At 39.7% G+C, this 26,033-nt stretch overlaps 1 protein-coding gene across 4 annotated transcripts in view; it reads left to right on the top strand.

The window, feature by feature from the left end:
- The window catches only part of LOC147165205 (glypican-5-like), a 62,708-nt gene that overhangs the window by 7,494 nt on the left and 29,181 nt on the right, over nt 1-26,033 (top strand). For all 4 annotated transcript variants that reach the window (XM_086089456.1, XM_086089457.1, XM_086089454.1 and 1 more), the window contains 7 exons: nt 904-1,065; nt 7,952-8,502; nt 9,709-9,891; nt 11,569-11,747; nt 11,917-11,976; nt 12,090-12,212; nt 20,649-20,769. In XM_086089456.1, coding sequence (XP_085945582.1) covers nt 904-1,065; nt 7,952-8,502; nt 9,709-9,891; nt 11,569-11,747; nt 11,917-11,976; nt 12,090-12,212; nt 20,649-20,769 — 1,379 coding nt within the window. The remainder of the gene's footprint in view (nt 1-903; nt 1,066-7,951; nt 8,503-9,708; nt 9,892-11,568; nt 11,748-11,916; nt 11,977-12,089; nt 12,213-20,648; nt 20,770-26,033) is intronic.

Raw genomic sequence — 26,033 nt, forward strand, 5'->3', positions numbered from 1 at the left:
TTCCTCCATAGGGTATCCAAGCTTTGGCTTAGAGAGAGGGTGCGCGCTCATCTGGGAGGGGCACAGAGTTCCTACTCCACATTCAGAGGAGCCAGATGATGTGGCTCAGGTATTTGATTAGGATTCTTCCTGGATGCCTCCCTGGTGACGTGCATCGCAATGGCCCAAGGAAGTACTCAGGAAGTGGTGATTGCTCAGCTTCCCCTAAATGCCCCTCCCCCTGAAAAAAGAAAGTGATGAAATATGCACTGCACTCACCTTTTGTTTAGAATCAGCTACTTATCACAAGTAACTGATACGACTTCCTTCTCATTCATCCACGGCACTAGTAGTGTGGGTTGTTCCACTGTGCGAAACGCGGACGGTCATTGGATAAATGCTGGGCTTTTTCCCACCCATCGTACGTACAGCGTCTCTGAGGGGTTTATGGAACAGTGGGCCGGTCCAGACATTCAGCTACTGCGTGATGAGTGGATGATCTGTCTGAGGCGTAAAGAATAAGCTTCTCCTCATTTGAATGACCAGCAGCCGTCACTGGTATTCAGAATATGCTGGAAAGAATATGTACTGATTTATTCAATCACATGATGTGAGGATGGTGACTCAAGATATGCAGACTGATACTGCTGCGTAATTCTGCTCACAGACAAATCAACCCAGGTGGGCATTCCATCAGTACTGATGTGAAAATTTTTGACAGACTGACGATGACGGAGGGCGCTGACGATTGTCAGACCAGCAAAATGTTGTATATTGCCAACATCTGCAAATCGGCATTAAAAACATAAATACATCACACCAGATAATTTTTCCTTGTAGCTAATATCTTCTGATGATATTAGGCACTCATGGTATTTATGTGACCACAAAAACAATTATAAATCTGTTTCCTCTCCCACTCAGATGACTCCCTCCGAGTGTGTGTTCACTCTGGGCCTGGGTGCTGCACCAGTAAGATGGAGGACAGTTACATGGCTGCTGTCCGCAGTGAGACTCAGCAGAAGATGCGCTCCTACAGCTTTGAGCTGAAGTACCTGATTACTGGACACAGCAAAGCCTACGAAGGTGAGGAAAACTTTCGGACTCAATGAGAAATAAAACAAACATCCATCAATTTTCAAAGAGCTTGTCCTCATATACGGCTGCAGGTGAGTTAGAGCCTATCCCCGCTGATTTTGGGCCAGCGGCAGGGTAGACACTGTACTGATCGACAGCCAATCGCAGGTCATATATAGACAAACAACAATTCACACTGGCTAAAAAAAATCATCTTGTCTACAAATCTATATCGACCTGTGTGTTGTTGTTTTTTTAAAGACAAATAAAGGTTGTGCTTTACCTTGACTAGTTTTGGCGATGACTGCCGCCTTCCTCAGAAGCTGTCAAACTTACAGTTGTGACGTGTCTTATCAGCTGATGTTCCTGGGCGTAGCCGGCGTGGCAGAGCTGTCATGTGACGCTCCACGCCGACTACGCCCTGTGTCGCTCGATGATCTCCAGAGAAGTGGATCCCATGTGTGGGAAAGTTGAAAAGTTCCTTTGTTCATGTTTAGTGTGTCCGGTCCCCGTTTCCTGATCTCTTTTGCTTCCTTTATCCATCTATTGTATTTTTATTCTTCTGTTCCAATGATGCTTACTTTGTCCTATGCTTACGTGAATGACAAAACCAGGACATACACAAGATTTTAGAGACCACCTCAACACAATGGACAAAACTGGAAATATCAAGTTCACACATGAGGAAGAACAACAAGGACAACTCGCTTTTCTGGACATAAGTATTCATCACGAACAGGATGGCAGCATCAAGACCACAGTCTACAGGAAACCCAAGCACACGGACCAGTATCTCCTTTGGACCTCAGAACATCCCATTGCACACAAACTGCCAGTTGTTAGAACATTATTCGAAAGCACAAGCATTATTACATGGAGGACAGAAAGAGAGAAGAAAAACACATGGAAACAGTCCTAAAAAATTGTCAATATCCATGGTGGGCAAGAGAAAAAGGCAAAAATAAGGTAAAAAAATAAATAAAAGAGAAAAACAAAAAAAAGAAACAAATGAAAAGAACTGACAAACAATACAAGGAAACAACCACATGACCATATATTAGAGGTTTCACAGAACAAATAGAGTGAGCAATGAGAAAACACAATATAGGTACAATAATTAAGCCACACAAAAAACGAAGGCAGGAATTAGTGGTTTATGGTTTTAGGGGTAGGAGGAAGTTAAAAATGTATCTAGTCCTACCCCTTATTCGTTTTATGTAGATGCAAATGATAAGGTTAATGTATGCAATGTAATATATGAAATAATCTGCAAAACCTGCAATAAAACCTACAGTATGTTGGGGAAACAGGAAGATCTTTCAACATAAGAAAAAAAGAACACCAAAAGGAATGTGACAAACAAACAGTAGCACATTACACCAGAGCAAAAAAGCTAAAAATGTGCCATATCAGATGCAAACGAGAAAACCACATCATGGACTGGGACAACGTAAGCATCATTGGAAGAGAAGAATAAAAATACAAAAGATGGATAAAAGAAGCAATAGAGATCAGGAAACTGGGACCGGACACACTAAACAGGGACGAAGGAACTTTTAAACTTTCCTACACATGGGATCCACTTCTTTGGAGATCATCGAGCGACGGAGGGCGTAGTCGGCGTGGAGCGTCACATTACAGCTCCGCCACGCCGGCTACGCCCAGGAACATCAGTTGATGATAAGACACGTCACAACTAGTCAAGGTAAAGCACAACCTTTTTTTGTCTTAAAAAAGAAAAAGCACATGACAACAATTCACACTCTCATTCACACCAATGGTTAATTTAGAGTCTTCAATTACCGTACATGCATGGTGTAGAAATGTGTGAGGAAGCATGGGGAGAACTTTCAAACTCCACACATGAGTCCAGAGTTGAGATTTGAACAGACAATCTTTGAACTGTGAGGCAGATGACCTTACCACAAGACTATACCATGCTGCATCAATAAAACATAAACGAGAAATAGGTGAGACATTTTGATGATCAGGATTTGCTATTCCTTTGAATCATCACATGCACATTTTATTTTAATAGATAACTGACATCTGATGATGAGCACACTCAATGTGTCAATTGACCTCAGTGACAGATGATTTTGGTACTTTAACAATTTTGTCAAGTGCTTACAGGCCCCTATGTCATGCTGACTTTGTGTGTCCATCATGAAATAGTTAGTTTGTGTCAGGTTTACGGTGTGAGGCCGGTTTATTTAGTGAGGCGCCACAGTGGCTAGCCAAACAAACAACTGAAGTCCAATGGTGTTTGAGTGAGCAAACTCTCAGGGAGAAGGGAAGTGGAAAACTTTGTTACTATCTTTCTCTTTGCTTTCTGTGTCAATCTGCATCTGAGGCTGCGATAATTAGGTTTTGTTCGTGACCAATGAGAGTGCGAGGGCTGAAGAATGTTTACATTCAGTGCGTATCCCCACCAAAGTGTTGTTGTCACGGGCAACAGACGATCTCTAACGGCCTGCTTTGAATAGGAGGGAGAATACACTGCTTGTCCACTTGTCTCTCAGCAATATTCACGGGGGGGGGGGGGGGGTGCGTGCGTGTGTGTGGGGGTGTGGGGGTGTGTGTGTGTGTGAAAGACAGATATGCACACATTATTAGAGGGTTACCATTGATGAGACCCAGACAGACATAGCAAACATGTTCTACTCTTTGTCCACTTTTTTTCCGTGCCTGCTAGTCCCAGCTGTTATTCAGACATCCCGGGGGGAGAACTAAACTATCCATGGAAAATGCTCAGACATGAGGCAGTGATTATCAATATGGCTAAATTACGCATTAGCTACCTGAATTTACCATCAACAAAAGCCCCACTATTTTATGTTTTTTTTGCCAACAATATTACGAAATTATTATCACCAGGTTTGGAGGGTTGGGTGGGGGAGTGCCCCGGGCCAGGAGATGCACAGGATGTAGACATGTAGACATAGCATACAAGCACAAATTTCACAAACGAATGAATTATGAAGGCTCCACTTGGAACCCTTTCAGAGGGTTCTACCGAGAACATAACAGGTTATAACAAGAACCATCTGTGAAAGGCTCCACTCTGTATGTGAGGTTCAACAAAAAAACATTTAAGGATTTCATCTAGATCTCACTCAGGGAGTTCCACTGAGAACGCTGTGATGTTTCAAGGGTTTTGTCTATAACCTTCACAGTGAGTTCCATACAGAACCCTTTTATATTGCAAGGGTTTCATCTCGAACCAACACAGTAAGTAATACTGAGAACCCTTTTTATATTTCAAGGGTTTCATCTAGAACCTGAGCGCCGATGTACAGTGCAGGGGTGAGACTGGTGGTGCTGGTTGGTGGGTGGAGTTTTGTTGAATTGTCAATAAAGTTCATCAGTTATCAGCTGAAAAAAATGCAAGTAAAAATAGGAGCAGAGCGGATTGACTTCACACACAATGCAGGCAGGAAGCAGAATGTAAGGGTTGGTTCAAACAAATGGTGCTCTGTCCTTAGGTGTTTAATACATGAAAAATGAGTGTGTACTGTTTACATTTTGAAATTATCATTTGTATGAACTTACAATGTCCCATCACTAATGAGCTATTTTGAGTCGGCCTGTGGGCTATTCATGTCGTCCTTGGAGGCTACCTGTGCACAGGCACCATGTTGGTGACCCTTACCCTAGAAAAAGTGCCTGCAAAGTGTTGTAACCTAAATATAATATGGATTTTCACATCTGATTAGATTTTGTTTACGGAATTGGAAAAGCCGAGTTAAACAATACAATTTTGGCCCTAATTGATTACATTAATTTGTAGCAACCCCGGTGTTCTTCAACAGATTAGCTGACTCTCAACGGATCCCCTCTCCTCAACACACTCATTATAGCCCACTAAGTAACTGAGACATGCCCAGAGCGGTTGTAGTCAGGCTCTGTTTACACCCTGTCCAAATCCCTAGTGTGTGTGCATTTGTGTGTGCACTTGTGAATATGCGTCTGAATGTGTTTCATCTAGCACTGTAAGACCCCGTTGCCCTATCCCCCACATCACAGCTGTCATTCAATCACAGAGACTGGAGAGAAGGTAACATGACCAGAGGAGTTTTAGCCTTGTCACTTGATAATGTTTGTGTTTGAGTAACTATTGCCAAGACGGGGGCATGCAAACATATAAAGGCCAGACGTTCACACCAAGTACTTAAAACATTTGATCCTTGCCCCTGCAGTCGCAGTTTGGTCTTCATTAGATAACCCTATTCAGGGTTAACCTTGTTCAGGAAATTCGTATACATTATTAAAATATTTTTAAAAACTGTTCAAACACAGGTTTAATACGCTGTTGTTGAAATGGGGTGATTTGTGTTTAAGCATGACAAATCACTATTATGTCGATAGTCCGGTGGCTGCAGCTGTACAAAGTTGCTTGAACACACAGACGTTAACTGACCCATGAGGTGGTGAAAGTCACGGATAAATAGGTGTCTCCCTCCCTCCCGTTCCTCTCCCAGTTGTCTGTGTGCGTGTTAGGATGCCATTAGATTGACATCAGCATGTTCAAATGGCAAGTTTCAAACATAGACACATCATTTGGGCTTACAGTCCCTGCAGATAGGATGGAACAGTGCACTGTATGTCATAAGAAACACAGCAGATCATGTGATTAGGCCTTGTCACATTTCTATACATAATGTTGGGTTGTGAAAATTTGCAACCATGTGACTTATAATGTAAGCCATTTTTGACTAGCCTGCTAAGTAAGTACATGAAGTCACTGGAAAAAAATAAAATAAAAGGTTTTGCCATTGTTAAAAAGGGGCTTCTGTTCTCTGATTGGATGATGCTACTGTCAATTATGAGGCCAGTTGGATTGCCTATTAGTCGCGTGCCATTTGTATAATAGTCCAGTCATGGTTTTAATGCTGTATAATGCCATATTAAAAATATTATTCAATGTAAATTTAGCTATAACATTGTTAATTTGTCATTCATAATTATTTTTTCAATATCTACATGGCAGTTGTAAAAATGCAGTTTCAAGAGAAGACAGGGACAAATCAACTGAGAAAAAGGGACCTTTTGTAAATTAATTTAACTGGCTCTAAATTTGCTCTAAAAAATACTCTACTCTAAAAATACTGGAAATAACATTCCTAAAAACAAAACTTTAAATGAGAAGTCATCCCCAAATATTTATTTACAATAATATGTTTTATGCAACCCCACTAGTCTCAACAACACAGTATTCTGATTAATAGTGTGCTTATGGAATATGAATTAAGCCGCAAAATCCACCTGTTTTACCCATCTCAGGGGGCGGCCATTTTGCCACTTGCTGTCAATCACAGTTGCTCAGGTAACGACCAATCAAAGCTCAGCTTGCAAGCATCTTAAACTCAGAAAACAGTGCCACTGCTCCTTATACTCAGCATGCACACAGTGCTCAGGGCACCAACGTCTGTGGTAGGCCCTAATTTGCGCGAGGGGATGCATTGCAAGATCGAGTGAGCGCGCTTCGACATGCGCTACACGTGTGTGTGTTCCTGTCTCATGAGTGTGCACGTGTGAATGTGAGAATGCATATCTGTGTCCATGTGTCCATGTATCCGAAAGGAATTTCGACAGGAGGGGTAGGAAAAAAAGACGGATGAATCGTAAACTCATAACTTTGGGTTATTTACTCAAAAATATTTGGGTACTCCTGCAGTTTATTTTCTCTATAAAAACCAGACTGTTGTGGTCTATTTATAATTCAATTCATATTTGATAACGAAAAGAAGCTACATTTTATTGAGGAGAAAGTTGGCCTCATTTTCAACTGTGATACATCATATTTAACTCATTGTCCACATTTGACCCATCCACTGAGGGAGCGGTAAGCAGCCGCATGGGGCGTGCTCTTGGGGATCATTTGGTGATCTAAACACCCAATTCCAACCCTTAATGCTGAGTGTCAAACAGGGAGGCAAATAGGTCCCATTTTTAAAGTCTTTGGTATGACCCAGCCAGGGATTGTACCCGCGAGCTCCAGTCTCAGAGCAGACACTCTTCCACTAGGCTTAGCTGGTTACCTCAGCTGAGCTTAGCAGTAACATCACTGTGTAAGTATTAACAGTAAGAAGCATTGTTATTCAAAGAGTCAATAGTACATCTACAACGTTTAAATGTATGTTTTTCTTATAAAGAGGCCCAGAAGGGTGACCAGAAATGTGAATGTTTGTCTGTGTCTGTGCCCTGCAAATGTCTAGCGATAGACTACAATTCACCAATTGAATAGAATGCACACCAATTTAAAAAAAGTGGAAAGTAAGATAATGTTGTACGAACATTACTGGTCGAGGCATGCATCCGTGCAGTAGTTTGGCAGCTTGAGTTGAGAAGCATAGTCTGTCAGAATGTTGCCAACAAACAGACTTCAATAGTCTATACACACACAGTTGATTAGGAATTAAGCACCACCAGTATACATTTTAAGCAGTGGACTGAGTGATGACTTTGCATGAATAATAATATTCATAAAATTCTGTACTATGATATTGTTTGCATAGTATGTGTATGTATGCAGATGTGATGTTACATGCTGCAGAATGGCCCTACACCACACTGCGCTGGCCTCCGTTGGTCTGGCCTGACTTACGCTGTTTATTCATTACAACCAGAACCAACTTGGAGGAGGTTCTGAACAGCGGTTTGATTGTAATCACATGGTACCGGAAAAGTATGAAGTAAAAGTGAATCATCAGCACCAAGCAAGGCCGTTTCAGTGTGGAACACATATGATGGAAAACAGTCTTAAGTGATGACCATACATCAATCTTCTATCAACAATAGTATACATACTGTATATGCAATGGTGATGATGAGTTGATCAAATGCATTTGTTAAAAGGATGTAATCATTTTCTCCTGTTTTCTCTTTTCTCCAGACACTTTTGATTCGCTCGTGTCCTTTACATCTAATTTGACCAGCACCTTGTTTGACAGCGCCTACTCCAACCTCGCATCAGACTGTCGGCCCCATGTGCTTCAGCTTTTCAACGTCATTAATCGCCATCTTTCGGGGGACCCTAATTCCTCACTGGAGCACGCAGTTGGGAGTTTCTTCAATGATCTCTTCCCCCTGGTCTACCGTCGAGTTCTCAACCCTGGTATTGGCCACACGTCACCCCAGTCTTTTTCGTCTTCGTCCTCACCCAGTCATGAAGACTGCCTGCGGATGACGCGACAGGATGTGAGTCCCTTTGGGCCTCATCCTCAACTCCTGGTCTCCAGTCTTTCTCGTGCGCTTGGAGTAGGCCGAACACTGAGTCAATTGCTAAGGTTGGCAGGGGATGTCGTGGATGCAACAGAAAAGGCAACATTATCCAGGGAGTGTGGGCGGGGCTTAGTAAGGATGCAGTATTGCTCCCATTGCAGGGGTCTGACATTGATCAGGCCCTGTACTGGACTCTGTGTTAATGTTATGAGAGGATGCCTGGTAAGTTTACCCTTTTCTGTCTTTATATGCATTGTTTCGATGTGAGTGCTAATGACCATATTGAGAAGTTTTTAATTCTGCATTGGGTCTTGCACAGCTAGAGTACATGGCTTCGAGAGATGTTCATGCTGTTGTTTGGGAAGACACCTTTCCTAAAAAAAACTCAAACTCTTTGAGTTATTAACTCATTATTACGTGTTGCTGAGAGGTGAGGCACAGGGAGCGAAGGCAACGTCAGCTAGTGTGCCGATTTTTGAGGACAATTTCAGTAGAGCAGACTAGGGCTCTTTTGCTGGTGGGTGAGTGAGTTGGTTATGCTGCTATCAGGCAGGGGTATAGAAAGTCATGGGTACAAGTCACCTTCAAAGTCCCCATTATATTTCTAGAAAGTCCAGCGAGTCCACAAGTCCACGATAGCCACAAGCAGAATTATTTACTATATAGAAGAAAATATGTAGAAATGGACTTAACATAGTACTGTATACTTACTAAATGTATAATTGTGCTCATAAGTTTACCCATTGGGTCTCAGTATGTAAATTTATTTAGCATATAACTGTATTGTTTTGTTTTTGTGCTGGTCAAATATAACTGGATGTCATCTATGTAATACCAATGAGTTGTGTTGTGGCTGTTATAAGAGTTACCTAACTTATTGATGCTATGAATACATATTTTAAATAATTTTTATGGTAAACACCTTGCAATTATTTGTTATGTATTGTGAAGTGATTTTATAAATTCTATTAATTTGTAGACGTTAAATGTGTACAGGCTGAGGTCTGATCTGTGATTGGATGAGAGTACGGCAGGCACGAGTGGAAGGAGGGAGAATCTGTGTTTGTGTATGGGAAAATGTTGTTATTTATTTATTTTATTTTAATTTCTGGCACATATCACAGCACTAATGATAAGGCATGCACAATGCTTGTGTTGTTTGTGTCATTATAAGCATTTCACATCTTCAGACTAAAATGTTGCCTTCTTGATTTGTTTGACGCTTGATCACAATTTGAAATTCAACACTGCTGTGTACATAACTCTCACTTAATGTCAATGACAATGTGAAGAGTTTCTGTTCCCAGAAATAACGTTGTACATAGTGATTTGGAATTTTAAAACATTATATGCTAATTTTTCTTTTCCTCATACCCTCCAATCTGACGAATCTTCATTTTTCAACATCAACGTTGTTCTTTGTTTTAGGTGGGAATATCCGAACTTGCTGCACCTTGGAAAAGTTTGGTCATATTGCTGCAAAGATTAGCTGCTACTTTAGCGACCAGTAGCAATCACAACAGCATGGAGCTGGCACTGTTGGCGGTCCGAAATCATGTAAATGATGCCATCCTGCACGCCCAGCTGCATGGTCCACGCATCACTGCCATTGTAAGTAGACCAGAGACAACAGGGATCATTGGCAAAAGATTAGGGAGCAGCCCACAGCTTTAAGATGTATCACATGTTAAAATATCCATCGTGACATCCATCCATCCATCCATCCATCCATCCAACAGGGTTCCATTGTAAATCGGAATGAGCTCAATCATGCTCACATCCATTTAAAATCCTGTCATTAGAATTTTGGACACAGAGTCACGAAGGCTTTGGGTTTCTTTCAGCTTGTCAGTTGGACCTCCTCACAAAAGCCTCACACCTAGATGGGCTAAAAACGGATTCACTCTTTAGAGAATCTGGGCTTTCCGTCAGTCTTTGTGTGAATGTGCATGTGAATTCAAACCCCGCGTCAGACAAAGGCTACTGTTGGCAGGACAACCCATACCCAGAATGCTGCTTGCTTCTGAGTGATGAGAACGTTTCTGTGGCTAATCTCTGGACAAACAGACGACACACAAACAGCCCGCACACACTGTTGCAGGAAGCAATAGAGAGGCCGGCCAACATTTGCCAGAACATTGTGGACTTAGTGGAGTAGATTCCTGAGAAATAAACAAACACACACAAATGTAATCGTGCTAATAAGAGAATATCACTTCATTAAATGTTTGATTAGGCCTTTCATTCATTACACTACGTATATATATTAAAGAAATATATATAAATGTAAACACAAGCAATATGTTTATGAAATTAATGGCTACATCACCAACTGTCAATGCAGAGACTGTTGATGATCTTTTGGATGAATTCATCTTGAAAAGTCCTGGATGCTGTTGCTCCTATTAAAACTAAGACCATTTCATGCCTACCTAAAACATCTTGAAGGTGTGCTACCAACATAATGACTCTGAAATCAAAGTGCGGGTAAAGGGAGAAAAAGTCAACTCCAAGTTCATTTTGACCTGTACAGACAATGTCTTTGTAATTTCAAAGAGCTAGTAAAAGCTAGACAACACTTTTCTAAAATCATTAGCAATAACCTCAACAATACGCACACTTGCTGCGGTTGACAAACTCACAAATTCCCCAAATCAAATAGCGCCAGAACTCCTCTCAACTGACAAATGCAACTTAACTTTAACTTGATCAAAAAAGCTATAACAGATTTGGTGCAGCAGTTGAAAGCATCCACCAACTGCCTCAACTCAATACCATCTGCTTTTTTCAAAACTATTGTGAAATGTGTTCAAACCGATTTACAGCAAATGCTCAACTGCTCGCTTCAGTCAGGCGAGCTTCTTAAACTCGTGAAAGTAGCTGCCGTCAAGCCCGTTTTAAAAAAGAGAACGCTGGCTGTCTCTGCGTTAGCAAATTATAGACCAGATTGTCAAAAGTGTTTTTTAATCAACTCGGCAAATTCTTGAACTCAAACGGACTTTTTGATAAATTCCAATCAGGTTTCTGAAGCGAAGGCCTACAAGACATGACATCACTGCTTTGAGGTAATTGTGATCTAAGTATTGAGAAATTTGAAGTGGTTAGGATGGCAACACTTAAAAACTATATTGTTAACCATTTCCGTTGTTGGATAACTTTCAGCTGGAATGTTCAGCTACTGCTATCCCAGAATTTCACATGTACTGTGTATGTAGTGGCTGCGGGTGGGGGAATCTACCAAACTGGATCATTAGTCTTTCTTTTAGTGGTTATTGTTGATCTCCTCAGGTGCAGAAGGTGTGTGGTTCGCAGGCAGATGGTCCTGTGATGATAAGTGGACATCCTAACACCTCACATGTTACAACACCCACTGCCCGGATGACGCAGAGACCCTCAAAGAGGGTGTCCATGACTTCTCTCTCAATGGGCTATGGTGCTTATCCAAGTCTTCAGCTGCCGTCTCAGAGGTGAGGTGTATGAAGTGCACGTGTATATTAGTAAAAGTATTATCCGAGATGATTTGTGTTGGCAGTTAAAATTAAATTGAAAGATTCAAAGGAAATGTTGACCAAAATTCAATAATTGGATGTCAGCATGGTCATTGAAAAGGCTATAAATCTCATGACATCTCTTTAGGTCATTCCCTCTCAAAGCATCCAGAGGTGACAAGAGCCGTAGTCTTAAAAAATTATCGAGGTAAATTCATTTCCATTCATTTCTATAAATGAAATCCAACTTGATAGTGCTTAAAAAACAACAACTTCCTTATAGAACTGCTGGCTTTATAAACAAATCTGCATATGTTTCAGGGACTTTGAGGGCTCTATCCAGCGATACGAGTTGTTTTTCTCAGAGCTACCTGAGATGCTTTGTGAAAGTGAAATGGAGGTTGAGCAGCACACGTGTTGGAGTGGTCAAGATGTTGTAGAGAGGTAAACATGGATAAAATAATATTGATCTGTATGTGTTTTCTCTAGGATTTTTTTTTCCAGCAGCGGGGTCTGGCATTCCAGAGAAGTGTGGCGGCGTCAACAAATGACACTTGACTGCAGATTTGACTTATGTTGACCTCTTCTCCAGGCGGCAATTCACGGCTTTATTGTTTATTTATAATTCGGTAATTCACTCCTCTGACAGTGTTCTGCCAGGTGTCAACTGTCCCTAGCGGTGGGAAACTTTAGACATCTCACGACTCGATTTCGATTCAGGGGCTATGATTTGATGATAAAACGGCTATTGATGCATTTTTGATGTATTCATATTAGGGCTATCAAAGTTCAAGTTTTAAAGCTTTAAACTGCAGTTAACCGCAGAGTTAAAGCAGAGTTAAAGCTTTAAAGTTCTATCTTTGACAGCCCTAATTTATGCACTCTATTGTCTCACTAAGCATTAATCACGTGCAATTTTCTTTCCATAAAAACGCTTCTGTATCGGCAGTTCAACAGTATGTTCGATCTTCAGCAAAATAAAAAGCCTGTCCTGAGTTACATAAATTCTGCATACATAAATTCAAACTGTAATAAATAAATGTGACCCCTACTTACAATAATATGAACTTTACGTTAGAATACATGCTTGGCACAGAATCCCTTCAAATAACAAAACAGAAATTATTTTTAAAAGTGCTTTCAATAGGCAATTTTTTACAAAAGCCCAAAAGACAGGTCACACGTCAACTCAAATGTGTTTAGCTAGTGAGTGTTGTGCAAATTTGCAAGTTCTTGTATAAGAACAAAACGTTGCCTTTACCGATGAGGCTGGCAGATTTGGGATTGCTTCCTTGATTGTTCTCTGGTCGTACCCGCAGTAACAATAGCTGTCTCCCCAAATCCTCCGTAGGTCATTGAGTCACATGACTTGTTATGTTTGTTGTGTTACAAAGTATTTTATTTTACATATACCGTGGCTCTTGTCCAGTTCACTACCGCTCTCGGCAATATAGAAGCTGAAGTGTTTCAACACGTCCTCTTTTAAATCGAAAGCAGCTTTTGGCGAGATGGATGGCTGTCATCCATGTTTGTTTTCGTCTGCGCACCGCATGTGTCGTCGTGTACACTCCTCAATGTCCCGAAGATTACGCTAACAGCGCTTCTTAGTTTTATTATTTTGAATGTTCTATATTATGTTAATTAAAGTATTTTAAAAATCTAAATTAGGACGTTTGTGGACCAATTCAGATAAAAGAAGAAACATGAAGGAGTGGCGGCGAGGATTTAGGAGCGATAGTGATGCAAAAATCATTGTACTGATGTGCGTGCGTGTGTGTGTGTGTGTGTTTCCAAGGATAACAGGGTTATGGAGGTTGGGGAGTTTGTTTTTGTCGCCTTTTTAATGGTGATTACATTGGCAGCCTAAACTTGTAAGACTAATGGGCAGACACACACACATAGAGCATGCCATTTCAAAGCAACACACAAATGAGGACACACACACGAAGGGCTCATTTCCAAAACACTGTAATGATATCACAAAAAAGAGAGAAGAGAAAAATAATGCATTACTCAGTAGGTCTCAGTAGGTTTCAGTAGGTACTCAATCGATTCTATTTCGATTCACAAGAGTTCAATTCGATTCACAAGAGATTCACATTCGATTCGATTTTAAATTTTCCTGATTCTATTTACTTAAGTTCAATCAAATATCGAATAATTATGGAACATCAAATCTTCTTAAATGTCAAGGACATGATACAAACTTCCCAAATTTTACATTTTAATGTAAATTTCACTGTGGCAGTAATTGGTATAATTATTTAGTTTATTCATGAAAGTAACGTGTTGTAATCACTACAGTGTTGCACAATCATTGACATCAGCAAGGATAAGATGAAAATATGTTCTAATTTTAATTCAATAATTGTAAATATGAGTTAAAAAGATTCTGAATTGTCTTAATGTGCAATAAGTCAGGTCTTTCATAAATGTAAGAAAATACTTCAAGTTCACGTACGTAAACAGTAAATTTTCTACAAAACAGTAAGATACAAAAAAATTGGCCTCTAAAATTTTATTTTCTTATGAATTTATGGGAAAAAACAGATATTAAAATAATCAATCCATGGTTTTATGAATCGATATCAGGCTCGAAAAGGAAAATTGGTTTGATATTGATTATTCGTTTTTTTTTTTTTTTAACCCAGCCAAAACAAAAAAACTAAAACAAAAACATTTTGATTTTATGTTATTAAATCAAATTTATCGGAACATTTTTTAACAATAATAACAATGTTGGATTGGAAATTGAAATTTTGCAAATCACGCAAATCTTCTGCATTTTCAGTTCCTCATGAATAATTGTGTATACAGTTCCCACACTGACATCAAACTGCGTGTACTTATTGTCTCTATAGACACACAACGGTCCTCATCCATAAAATTACGGATATTCTCCACCATATCTGGTGTTCTGACTTCCCTAGTCCTCCCACACCTCTCATCGTCCCTCACTGACTCACTGCCTTCCTTAAAATTCTTGTGCCACTCAAAAACCAATGATCGACCCATCCATGAGCAGTCTGAAGCATTCCATACGTTTCTGTTTAACACAAAACTTCATTGCGTATCATTCTTCTTCGGGAGTAGCCACTTAGTAGCTCTCTGACCTCTTTAAATCTTCTGTCTTTCATCCCTCAATCCACCCATTCATCTATGTTTTCAACTAACCATTCATCTTTCCATCCTTCTATTCAGACCTCCATTCATCAGCCTCTGACCCAATTCACTTGTGTCAGAGGTTTGTCAAGAGAGCACAGTGAGAATAAACCAACTGTGACGTTGACAAACTGTAGAGAAAGTATGTGAGCGAGTAGTAAAAGGTTATAGCGCTCCCAATTCTTTGCATTAAACAAAACCCACGGATGCTTGATCATGTGTGACCAGACAAACAGTTTTCAGTTTAATAGCAAATTTACTCCACTAGAGGGAAGCCTCATCAAGATTTTGTTTAGACCAACCTCCAATAACGCTGTTTTGATATGTTGACATGCCACACCCAATATGTCATGTTGTTGCTCCCCTCAGGTGTTAGTTTGCCATGTACTTAATTATATCTACAATGCACCACTTATTATCCCACTCCCTTGGAGCAGATCTCTATCTCTATTGTGATCATTTTCACTCTACTTGTGCTTGCTTGTGTGTCTATCTGTGGACATTATCAATACTTCAAATACTTGCTGCAGGGGATGAAGCAGAACAGTGGTTCTTGTGTGTGTGTGTGTGTGTGTGTGTGTGTGTGTGTGTGTGTGTGTGTGTGTGTGTGTGTGTGTGTGTGTGTGTTAACAAGTGCATAACAATTTCTCTCCCTCTCTCTCCCTCTCTCTGCCTCTCCCTATCTATCTATCTATCTATCTATCTATCTATCTATCTATCTATCTATCTATCTATCTATCTATCTATCTATCTATCTATCTATCTATCTATCTATCTATCTATCTATCTATCTATCTATCTATCTATCTATCTATCTATCCATCTATCCATCTATCCATCTATCTATATTATATAGAGAGAGTGAGAGAGAGATTTTTCTTTTCCACACTAGTTTTCATAAATTATTTATCTTGCATCTTTCATAGTGAAAATCATGGAAATAGATTTTAGTTCCTCTGCTTTAAAGTGCAGATTGAGGTGACCCTGGTAATTGTTGTCCAATTTACAGGCTGCCTTACCTGTCACTTTCACTGAATCACTAATCAATAATAGCTGAATGCATTCATTTTGGACCACTCCATAGCTCTCTGGTTTTTCAGCCAATCTTAACCCCAACCTGGCCGTTATATCTTCCAATGGTTGGTTGCACCAGGACCAGTTTAGATGGGAAAAATATAGACTTTTTACAATGTTTTTCCCCCTGCTCTCTTTGGAGGAGATGCCCAACAATTTATTTGTCCCATTGACAGGATGCGAAGGCCAGTGTAATTCATCTTGGGTTTCTGCTTATTTCTAAACAGGAATCCACTTTGAATTGACACTAAATATTTGGTAGATTTGCTGTAGAATGAACGTTTTAAAACAGACGATTTAAAAACTTAAAATTAGTGAATACTTTAAATTAATAGAGAAAAAAAGGACTTTGTCTCCTGCGATTGACTGGTGAGGTAACCGGTTTAGAGTGTACCCTGCCTCTCGCCCGAAAAACAGCTAGGGGTGGCACACTCCAGCACACCCGCAACCCAAGTCAGGATAAGTGGTCCAGAGAATGGATGTATGTATAATTTGTCTCATGTTCACCAAATATAACTACTTGGTTTAATTTTGTACATAAAACATTACAATTGTCAAAGGTTTTGAGGGGCACCAAACAGATCAACTGTAGACTGGACTTCAGGTTGACACACAGCAGTCTGTTGATGGGCATCATGGGCCAGCAGAATTCTTACTTTGGTGTGGAATGCCTGGAGTTGTACCGGAAAAGACAAAATGTAATTTTCAGCCAATTGAAAAGAATCCCCCCTGAATTTTTGTTCATTTAGTGGGCGCTTTTTGTCTTCCTGCTATGATGTCAAACTGTTTGCTTAGTTTCTTCAACTCACTTTTGTCGTATAATGTTTTGATTTCATCTTGTTTTACTCTTGTCTTGTTTTATTTATTTTTATTTTAATGAGCAGTTATACTCACTACATTATATGCGAAGTTTGAGATAACAATTCTACTATTTTTAATTGATGGTTTCACCGTAAAGTAGCTTGTAACTGTGTTTTGAGAGGCACTGGGCCAACTTTACATTGGCATGATTCAAAAGTGAATCAGAAACAAACGGGATGACCAACCATTAAAGGTCTCATATTATTAAACTTTTCACAATACTAAAATAGTTTTCAAATGTGTAAAAGACATGTTTGTGATATGCATTCGTCAAAATTGACTTTGGATCTTATATTTTTGCTGTACCTAAATAAGCCCCCAAAAAAACGCTCTGTTCAAAACAGCCTGTTTTAGGGGTGTGTCACTTTTATGTAAATAGCTGCACCAGGCCACGCCTACGCCATACCATTTTCTCTGGAAAGGGGCAGTGATTTCGGTCATGGTAGCCATGTGCTAATGTTGTGAATGGAAACGACTGGCCATGGGCGCAGAAAAAAAAAAAAAATAGACATGTCTTTTACACATTTGAGAACAATTTTATACGGAAAAGTGGCATAACGTTTTACCATAAGAAAAAGTAGCATAACTTTACTACAGAGACTATGTTGTAGCGTTTGTTTGTGATTGTTTAGGTAATGGTTATTTTGCCGTAACCGGCAAATCTCCCACAAACTTTGTTTTGCTGTGAATGTCACAGATTTGCCGTGAATGCTTGTAACATAACAGTCCTTTGAGAAATGATGTTGGTACACATTCTTTAAAAATAAAATAACACTGTCTTCTCAAAGACTTGGGACGAAGGAAGCAACCACTTTTTCCTGATCATCGTTTCCCCTCTCCACGGAGAATTTGCATGCAGGGGGAGAAAAAAAAAAGTGCAGTCAGCTTCTCGAATTTCAGTGGGCGTGACAAACCTTTACCAGAGGTGGTGCCACTAACCCTAAGGGGCTAGGTCGAATGCACTTCCGTGTCTTTTTTACGTCACTGAGTCACGGAAGTTTAATCTGCCCGTTTGAAGCACACATTTCAGAAAGGAGGAGATAAGCTAAAGAAGTCGCGGACTGACTTTTTTCATACCTGGTTGGATTATAGACAGGCTAGGATGCATATTTTTGATAGATATTGAAACTCCACTAAAGTGCATTTTCATACTACGAGACCTTTAATAAGTGTCTGTATGACATTGTCTGATTATATTCATGCCACCCTTCCTGTCCTTTCCCTTCTTTGCGAGGCAAGGAAGGCTCTCTTTAGCCTTTCTTTGGAAATTTAGCATAGTAGGCGTAACCAGCATATTGCTGCATTGGGCAGAATCCTTGTACCTCCAAAACCATTTTCTAAAAAAAAGCGGAGAGAGAAAAAAAACAATGGAATGCTTGTTGTTTTGTTAAAATTGCAACGTCGAAAGAGGGCAAGCCATTTTTCTGATTTGTAAAAACAACATTATCATGGGGACTGACCTGTCGTATTTGTACAAAAATATTAAATGTACCAACTTTTGACATAGAGAGAGATTTTTTAAAATTAGAAATTCTATTAAGCTTTTGTACTATCTATCTATCTATCTATCTATCTATCTATCTATCTATCTATCTATCTATCTATCTATCTATCTATCTATCTATCTATCTATCTATCTATCTATCTATCTATCTATCTATCTATCTATCTATCTATCCATCCATCCATCCATCCATCCATCCATCCATCCATCCATCCATCCATCCATCCATCCATCCATCCATCCATCCATCCATCCATGCTTTAGCGTTGCATTTGAAGGCAAGGGTAAAAATGAGGTGTACATGAAGTTTCAGTGGGGTGCACAAGCAACTTCGTGGACGGGCACTGCCCCCTATGGCCCGCCCGTAGAAACGGGTCTGTATATATGTACTGTATATATAAAGCACATGCGCTGCACTGTAAATGGGATGAAATGGACTTCACCACTTGGTGAAAACATGGCTAAAGAGTACAAGAACTAAGCATGCCCAGTCCTGAGTTATAACCCCCTGTATAGTAACTCATTCCTCCACCCACCCCCCCTTTTTTTTTGTGCCACGCCTATGTAAGGAAAGTCTCTGGAGTTAAGCCCGTCTCATATTTCAGTGCTTCCAGAACATACTCGATGCTTTGTGGCTTTTTAATAAGTTCACATCACACAGCAAGTTCACACATTTCTCTTGTCTTTACTTATTGGTCAAATGAGAGCAATATGCAACAATTACCTGTGACAGCACTTACAGTGACAGATTTAGAGTCTGTTGTAAAATATTCTGCTTTACACCAAAAGGCGCACTTAGCACATAAAAACAGCATGCATAAAATGTTATTAGTGAAATAAAGTTTATTGTCTAATAACATTCCTGCTGACCGTTTCAACCAAGCACTGATTAAGTGCTTGGGAGATATTTCAGGCAATTTAATATGTCTGTGACTTGCTTTTGTTACAATACCCCTAAGAATCAAGAATGATACTTTTGGTCTCTTGAGGTCTCCCTAATTTGTTGGAATTTAGATGTTCCTGGGGTTGGTGAAAGATTCTGGTTGGTAACCCGGTGGGTAGTATGTGTTGGTTGGTGCTGGATTTCACTTTTCTTTCTTTTCTTTGATCCTTCCTCGGGTCTCCTGACAACTTCACGACTCTAGCTGAATTCTGAAGTATTCGGTTTAGGTGAACAGTATGGGATTTGTAATAGGTTTTAGGTGAATAAATGAGCACACACTCACACGCACACACATATCCACACACAAACCCACACAAGCACATACTCACGCACGTACAAAAAAAAGAAAAAGAGGGGAAAAAAGAGAGAGAGAGCAATGATGATGACATGTCGAATCTGTAAGATTACCGAATGAACAATACTGAGCTCTCTCTCCAAAAAAAAAAAAAAGAATGATACTTTTACATTTGTGACCCAATTTAGCCTGTTAATAAAATTAGCCTGTTTTGAGGAGGGTGTTCCATTCTTATATTATATTAATAATTCTGTGCACATCCCGTCCCCTGTTACAATGATTGCAAACCTGAGTATGGATTTCGTTACCAATGATGACTAGGAGAGGAGTGAAGCTGTTACAGCACAATGAATGGCTACTTGTTCCTAAATAGTCCAAATTCTGATGGGAACATTGAGCAAAACACAAAGTATTTGCTTCATTTGCATTTTTACTCATGGTAAAGATTCGATTGTACAAGCATTTGGCCCATGCAATCTTTTTTACTGTCTATGCAAAGTGTCTTGTTCTGCTGTTGCTATTGCCGTGTTAGTAGGGCTGCCACAAATTATTATTTTGGTAGTCAGCTAATCACTGCTTATTTTTATTAGTTGACTAATTGGATCATATGTAAATCAAAGCATATCGCACCAGAAAGAAGTTGCTCTTATATAACCAATAACCATCATTAGCTTCTAGTTTGAAGTGTTTAAGATATGTCCAAACTATAAAAGAAAAAAAGGCAATTAACATAGTACATTCAACTTTTACAAAACGTTGCTGGTTGTAACAGTTGATTAAGATTCAAATGTAGTTTTGAACATTTATATCAACATTTAGCTTTGATTCAGGAGTAGTAAAGTCATTCCCTTTAAATGCAGTGCAACAGAGCTGCAATAGTCCTTGGCATGACAATTACTTTCAAATATGACCAATAAAGACAACTTCTATATAAGGAAAATCAACAGATGGTTCAGTGTCTGATTTAGTTGAGCAAGTATTAATATTCAAGGCATTACAGTATCATAAAATAACACTGCATATCTCCCCCATGTTCTGCAGTTATGCAGGTCATGTGGTTGGCAGCACTTTGAAAGCCCAGCGGGACAACCCGGAAATGACTGTCCGTAATACGGATCCTGTCCTAAAGGCGGCAAAACAAAAACTGGAGCAGTTAACACAGGTAAATACAAGATCCCTGCCGCACAAGACTTTCTTTGACTTTCTCTGCAGCATCACCATCAGTAAATACACACAAATTAAATCTAACACGTGAGTGCCAAAATTCACCCCTGGCATATTCCATTACCTTGCTTTTACAACACCACTTTAAAACAAAGAGATAATTTCCTATTACCATGAATATCATAGACTTTCTAGTTTTATTTTGGGAAGACTTGAAAATGGGCCTTTCCTTGTGAGTATCATGATCCAGAAATGATTTATGCAAACCAAATCCTCACAACTTTACAAGGACAAATGCTTGTGTCTTGACCCTCATTTGGTTCTAAATCACGTGTTATCACCACTTGAGTGAAGTGCTGCTTAATGCAATACATTTAAATGTCACCATTCCAAGCATATGTAGATAATGATATTCAGTAATAGATTAATTCAGCAATTACAACAGATTTATGCGGCACTCTCAATGCTTTTGACAGGTTGGTAATATGCTGACAGCATTTGCAGTGATTACTCATGAATCATCCATCAAGGTCATTCACAATGATGCCAGTTGTGTTTGAGACTTTTAATTGACAGTGACATTGCACAACAACTGTCAAACTGATGAAGAGTGTACCTTGACTTATGAGTTTACGTAATTGTTTTGTCACATTTTTAATACGAAATATAATTTACAAAGGAATGTCCACCCACTGTCCACTTTCACCTGGCACAAAAATAGGGCCTTTAAAGTTATTGAATCATATTTTCATGCTTCTCCATCTGGCGTCTGCACCTTGGCAAACGGAACAGTATAATACATACAGACATAGTATGTGTAAATTTAATGATTAAACAGAAAGAAGACCCCTTACAAGCCGAAAATATATATATATATATTATTTTTTTTTTTTGCAGCATTTGTGATTATTGTTATATTCTGTTTGCATGTATTGCTGCACCATTTGTGTTCAAATATCAGTTATTTAAAGTTTTATAATGCATGCAAAATCAATGCTAGTTTCATTATCATATTTATGGTATTTTCCATTATGTGTAGCAGACTTTCGTAAGGCAGTTGTTTTTGTTTAGATAAACGTGTAATTCTTTATTTCATGTTATTATTATATTTTTTACAATGAACTTCAGATGGGAGTGGCAGGAAACAAAATACTTACCTGAGCTGTACACTTTGCTGTGATGTTAGTGGAGTACCTGAAGCTCAAAGCAAAGAAAATGGCACAGTGACAGCTCAGAACTCAGAAAACCTGGACATTGCGGTACTGATAATTAAGTCAGGGTGCCGGTGTAACATAAAATAGTAAAGACAGCATGGAGGCATATGATTTGTCTGTCTATGTGCAAGACAGACAGACAGACAGACAGACAGACAGACAGACAGATAGATAGATAGATAGATAGATAGATAGATAGATAGATAGATAGATAGATAGATAGATAGATAGATAGATAGATAGATAGTGTGTAGGTACGTGTGACTGAGTGGGAATAATTGTCAAGTCCTACTGTATGATTGGCTGCTGCCTAATTCTTGCTCAGCTCTGATAGGCAACAGATGCAGAAATAGATGGGCTAAACAACTGAAAATGGATGCATGGATGTTTCCATGCAACACTCAGCTGTTTTCAAAAGTAGGTATGGTCAGTATGTGCTTAATTTTGAAGACAAACAAATGAATTATGTTCTGTTATTGGTGTAATTGAATATTCATGGCCATGTTTTGCTGTTGATTTCACTGCTGAAGGGCTTTCTGGGCCTTTTTGTTGGTGGGCCCATTAATCATGCTGCATTTACATGCATAAAATGCAGAGTCAGCCTTTGCACTCACACAAACCACACAGACCCTAAGTAATTATTTATGTATGTAACATTTTTAGTCCATTAATTTTATGTAAAATTTAAATATTCCAAAACAACATGAGGATAAGAAAACATAACTTCGGACATATTAATACCAGAGGTGGGCGTGTCAGTGAATTTTGAGCATCTGTCATTCGGCAATCGTCAACAGTCAGAACACCCTTCTGTCATTGACAATCCGTCAATATTTCAATCTGAACCACATTGTAATCGTCAATCTGTCATTCCTCAGTGAAATGGACGTGCGTTAATTGTTCCGTCATTCGCAGTGGACATTCGTCCATTTTTCCGTTAATGATGGAATGCCCACTCCAGATCCGTTAGTACTGCGTCAGTTATTAATGATTACATTTGAGCACCTCATCGACACAAGCAATCAAGTCAAAGAGTGTGGTCGGACACAGCAGAAGGAAGAATGCAGTTTTCCAGGTAGCTTCCGAAGAATTTCCATTGCAGTTTGTAAACACAACAATCAAAACTGACTATCCTCCCATCAGACTCAACGGTTCATTCCCCCTCCCTATGACAGCAACTCAACCCAACACCAGTGTGTCATATGCTAAATGAGTGAGACTTGAGATCCTTGATGACGTTGTAGCAAAAAATATAAAATTTGCACATCCAAACTATACTGTCTGACACAACACGCAGCCGCTGCGGCTGCTCTTGCTACACAAAGTGGAGACATGACTGATTCAAGCACTGCCACTGGCACGCACTGCCCCGGTGGCAAGTTACCTGCACCGCCACGGATAGTAGCTTGCCTCTGCAGCTTATAATCGCGTCGCGCCCGGTGTGTAAAGGGAAAAAAAACTCAGGAGAAACATTAATTTGCTTTTTGCTTAGCTTTACCTATTGCTCGACGTAAATATAATGATATAAGCAAAGTCTGGCCCTCGTTCTAGATTGCAACCTAACTTGTTACTAAATTAGCATGGCTGACCACAGCAAGCAGGCTCTTCAGTCCAAGCCTCTCCCTCCTTCAGGGTTTGGAAGTGGGTAAAAGTAAAGCTGATATTCACCCTGGTTTTCAAACGTACACTATCCGCTGCATGTTTCGTAGCGGAATACTTCATCTTTTTGCAAAAAAGTATTTGAGGGAAATCAGTCAGACATTACCTTTAAGCTCTCAGGCCGCTTGACATGGTTTTTTAAGTTACTCTTCATTTCCTCACTAATGTCGCCACATATAGAATGTGCACATGGTGGTAACTGCCTACACGTCCCCTTTTTCGGACCCATAGCTGTTCAATGAACTGCCTGACTTAAAATGGTGCACGGAAGGACCCTTACCTGTCTAACAACCTGCCTGATGTCAAATAAACAAACTAAGCACTGAACCAAAGCCTGGTTCTCATGGTACGATTTTAAAATTATCGCTAGACTTTCAAACTATGTGTGAGTATTTGAAGTGAAGGTCGAAGAGGTTGTTGCTTGTGACGTGTCAGTACTTTCGTCTAATGCTGTTCTTTTTTTTGGCGTCGGCTACGGCCAACAGCGGCTGTTTGTGTGCTTAATGCTTATAATAATGAGAGATAACCAACGAATATCTGTTGTCACCATACTTCAGAGACATTCCAGTACTCTACGTCATCCCTCAGCAAAATCAGCATTCCGTCATTGATTATTGACGATTACATTGAAGAATGAAAACCCACATCCGACACGGTCATTTTTGGCAAGTCCAGTAGCGATCATGTGTAAAAAAGTGCAATTTTTCAGGTCTCTGATGTTTACTGCCAAGGCTGAGTGAAGCGCCGGTAGTGAGTCATTCTGTTTCCCCTAACGCGGAAGTGGTTAGCACATAACCCACACATTGACGTATGCTGTAAACCAGTCCACATTTTCAGTTTCCACCAACAGGTCAAAGGTATTTGGTGCCAGTAAAAGTGCTGCAGACACCTCAGGCCATGACAAAGGTACCATCCAACTAGCTGTAAGTCGATGTTTTATCAGAAGCGTTATAAAAATATTATGCTTTAAACAACTTTGAGATCACTTTTGAATGTAAAGCCTGCCCAAGTACTTCCCCGCAGCCATTAATTCTAACCTTTATTTCATTATTATTCATGACTGTCATCATTTGCTACTGTTCACACACCCACATTGCAAGAATGAGCGGCGGAACTAAATATGACAGAGATGCATTCATGGAAAATTAATTGTCTTTATCAGCCATACTTTAGAGGAGCGTCATTTTCACTGGCTTTGCCCCGCCTTTTTCATCCTCCACTGGCCTCATTCTCTGGTAGCTCTTAATAGGCATAATAAACATAAAAGGGCAGTGGCCTCACCATCCTTTTTCTTAAATGACATACAATGACAACGTGACCAGTGATAGCTTAATGAAATCCAACCAAGTCTTCTGAGACATTATATTTGTTCTAGATGCAAACGTCTTAACACATGGGGAATGCATGTGTCCTGTACATCCATGGGAGGCGAAACATCTTGTAAAACAATCAAAACTGCTCAGTTGTGATCGATTCAGTGCCTTGGCAATAAAAGGGATCCTACTTCCTATACATTCGAAATTCAAAAATTCCATACATTTTCCAGACCCAAATTTCAAGACTTCTCAGTCTAATTTGAAAAAGTGACTGCTTATCACCCCCGAAATATGACTCACAGCTGCCACCTCCCCCATGATAGAGATCAAAAGATTTCACAAGTCTGCAGTTTGCTCCTTTATCCTTTTGGGATGCTTTGTCAACCAGTCTTTATATTTGATGTTTATGAGCCAGTCGTCAGAGACCTGTTAGAGTTCATGTAACAGTCTTGGAAACACAAATATTTTTCCACACATTTCCACACTTTTCCAGACCTGGAAATTTAGGAATTCAAATTCCATGCTTTTCCATAGGTTCCATGCTTGCATAGGAACGTTGGCCTCATCTTGACTTGTTTACTAAACAATCTATAGTAGATAGAGCTAGTAGTAAAAATATTGCTTTTGTGTATTGCTCATTTCCAGTCTCATGACATGGTGACAAATCTTCACACCCACTCTCCTGTGTATTCTGTCCCCTCGGACAAGCTGTCAAATAATAACCTTGCACCGAAAGTCTTGTACCTGCTGACTGTTTGTTGAAGCCGCATGCCTCATGATGCTTGCTGCCTACTGATCCGGGCACACACCTTGACAATGATCATGTCTTTGTTTCAATGCTAAGATTCACATTTTTATAAATCATTTTCATGTGACAGATGCACTAACACTCCATTATGCTATATGAAAATCCATGTGCACATTTCTACATACTGTATGCCCATGCCAGCCTCTGAAAATATGAAAATGATTGCACCAATAATTTGTATTACATGGACATTAAATTAATGACGTCATTGTATTCCTCGCCGCTGCACTACCGCTTAATGGCGCTAAATCAGGAAAACACGTTT

This window comes from Leptonotus elevatus, chromosome 11, assembly GCF_054856555.1.
Source record: "Leptonotus elevatus isolate MCC_2025b chromosome 11, RoL_Lele_1.0, whole genome shotgun sequence".
Lineage (NCBI taxonomy): Eukaryota > Metazoa > Chordata > Actinopteri > Syngnathiformes > Syngnathidae > Leptonotus > Leptonotus elevatus.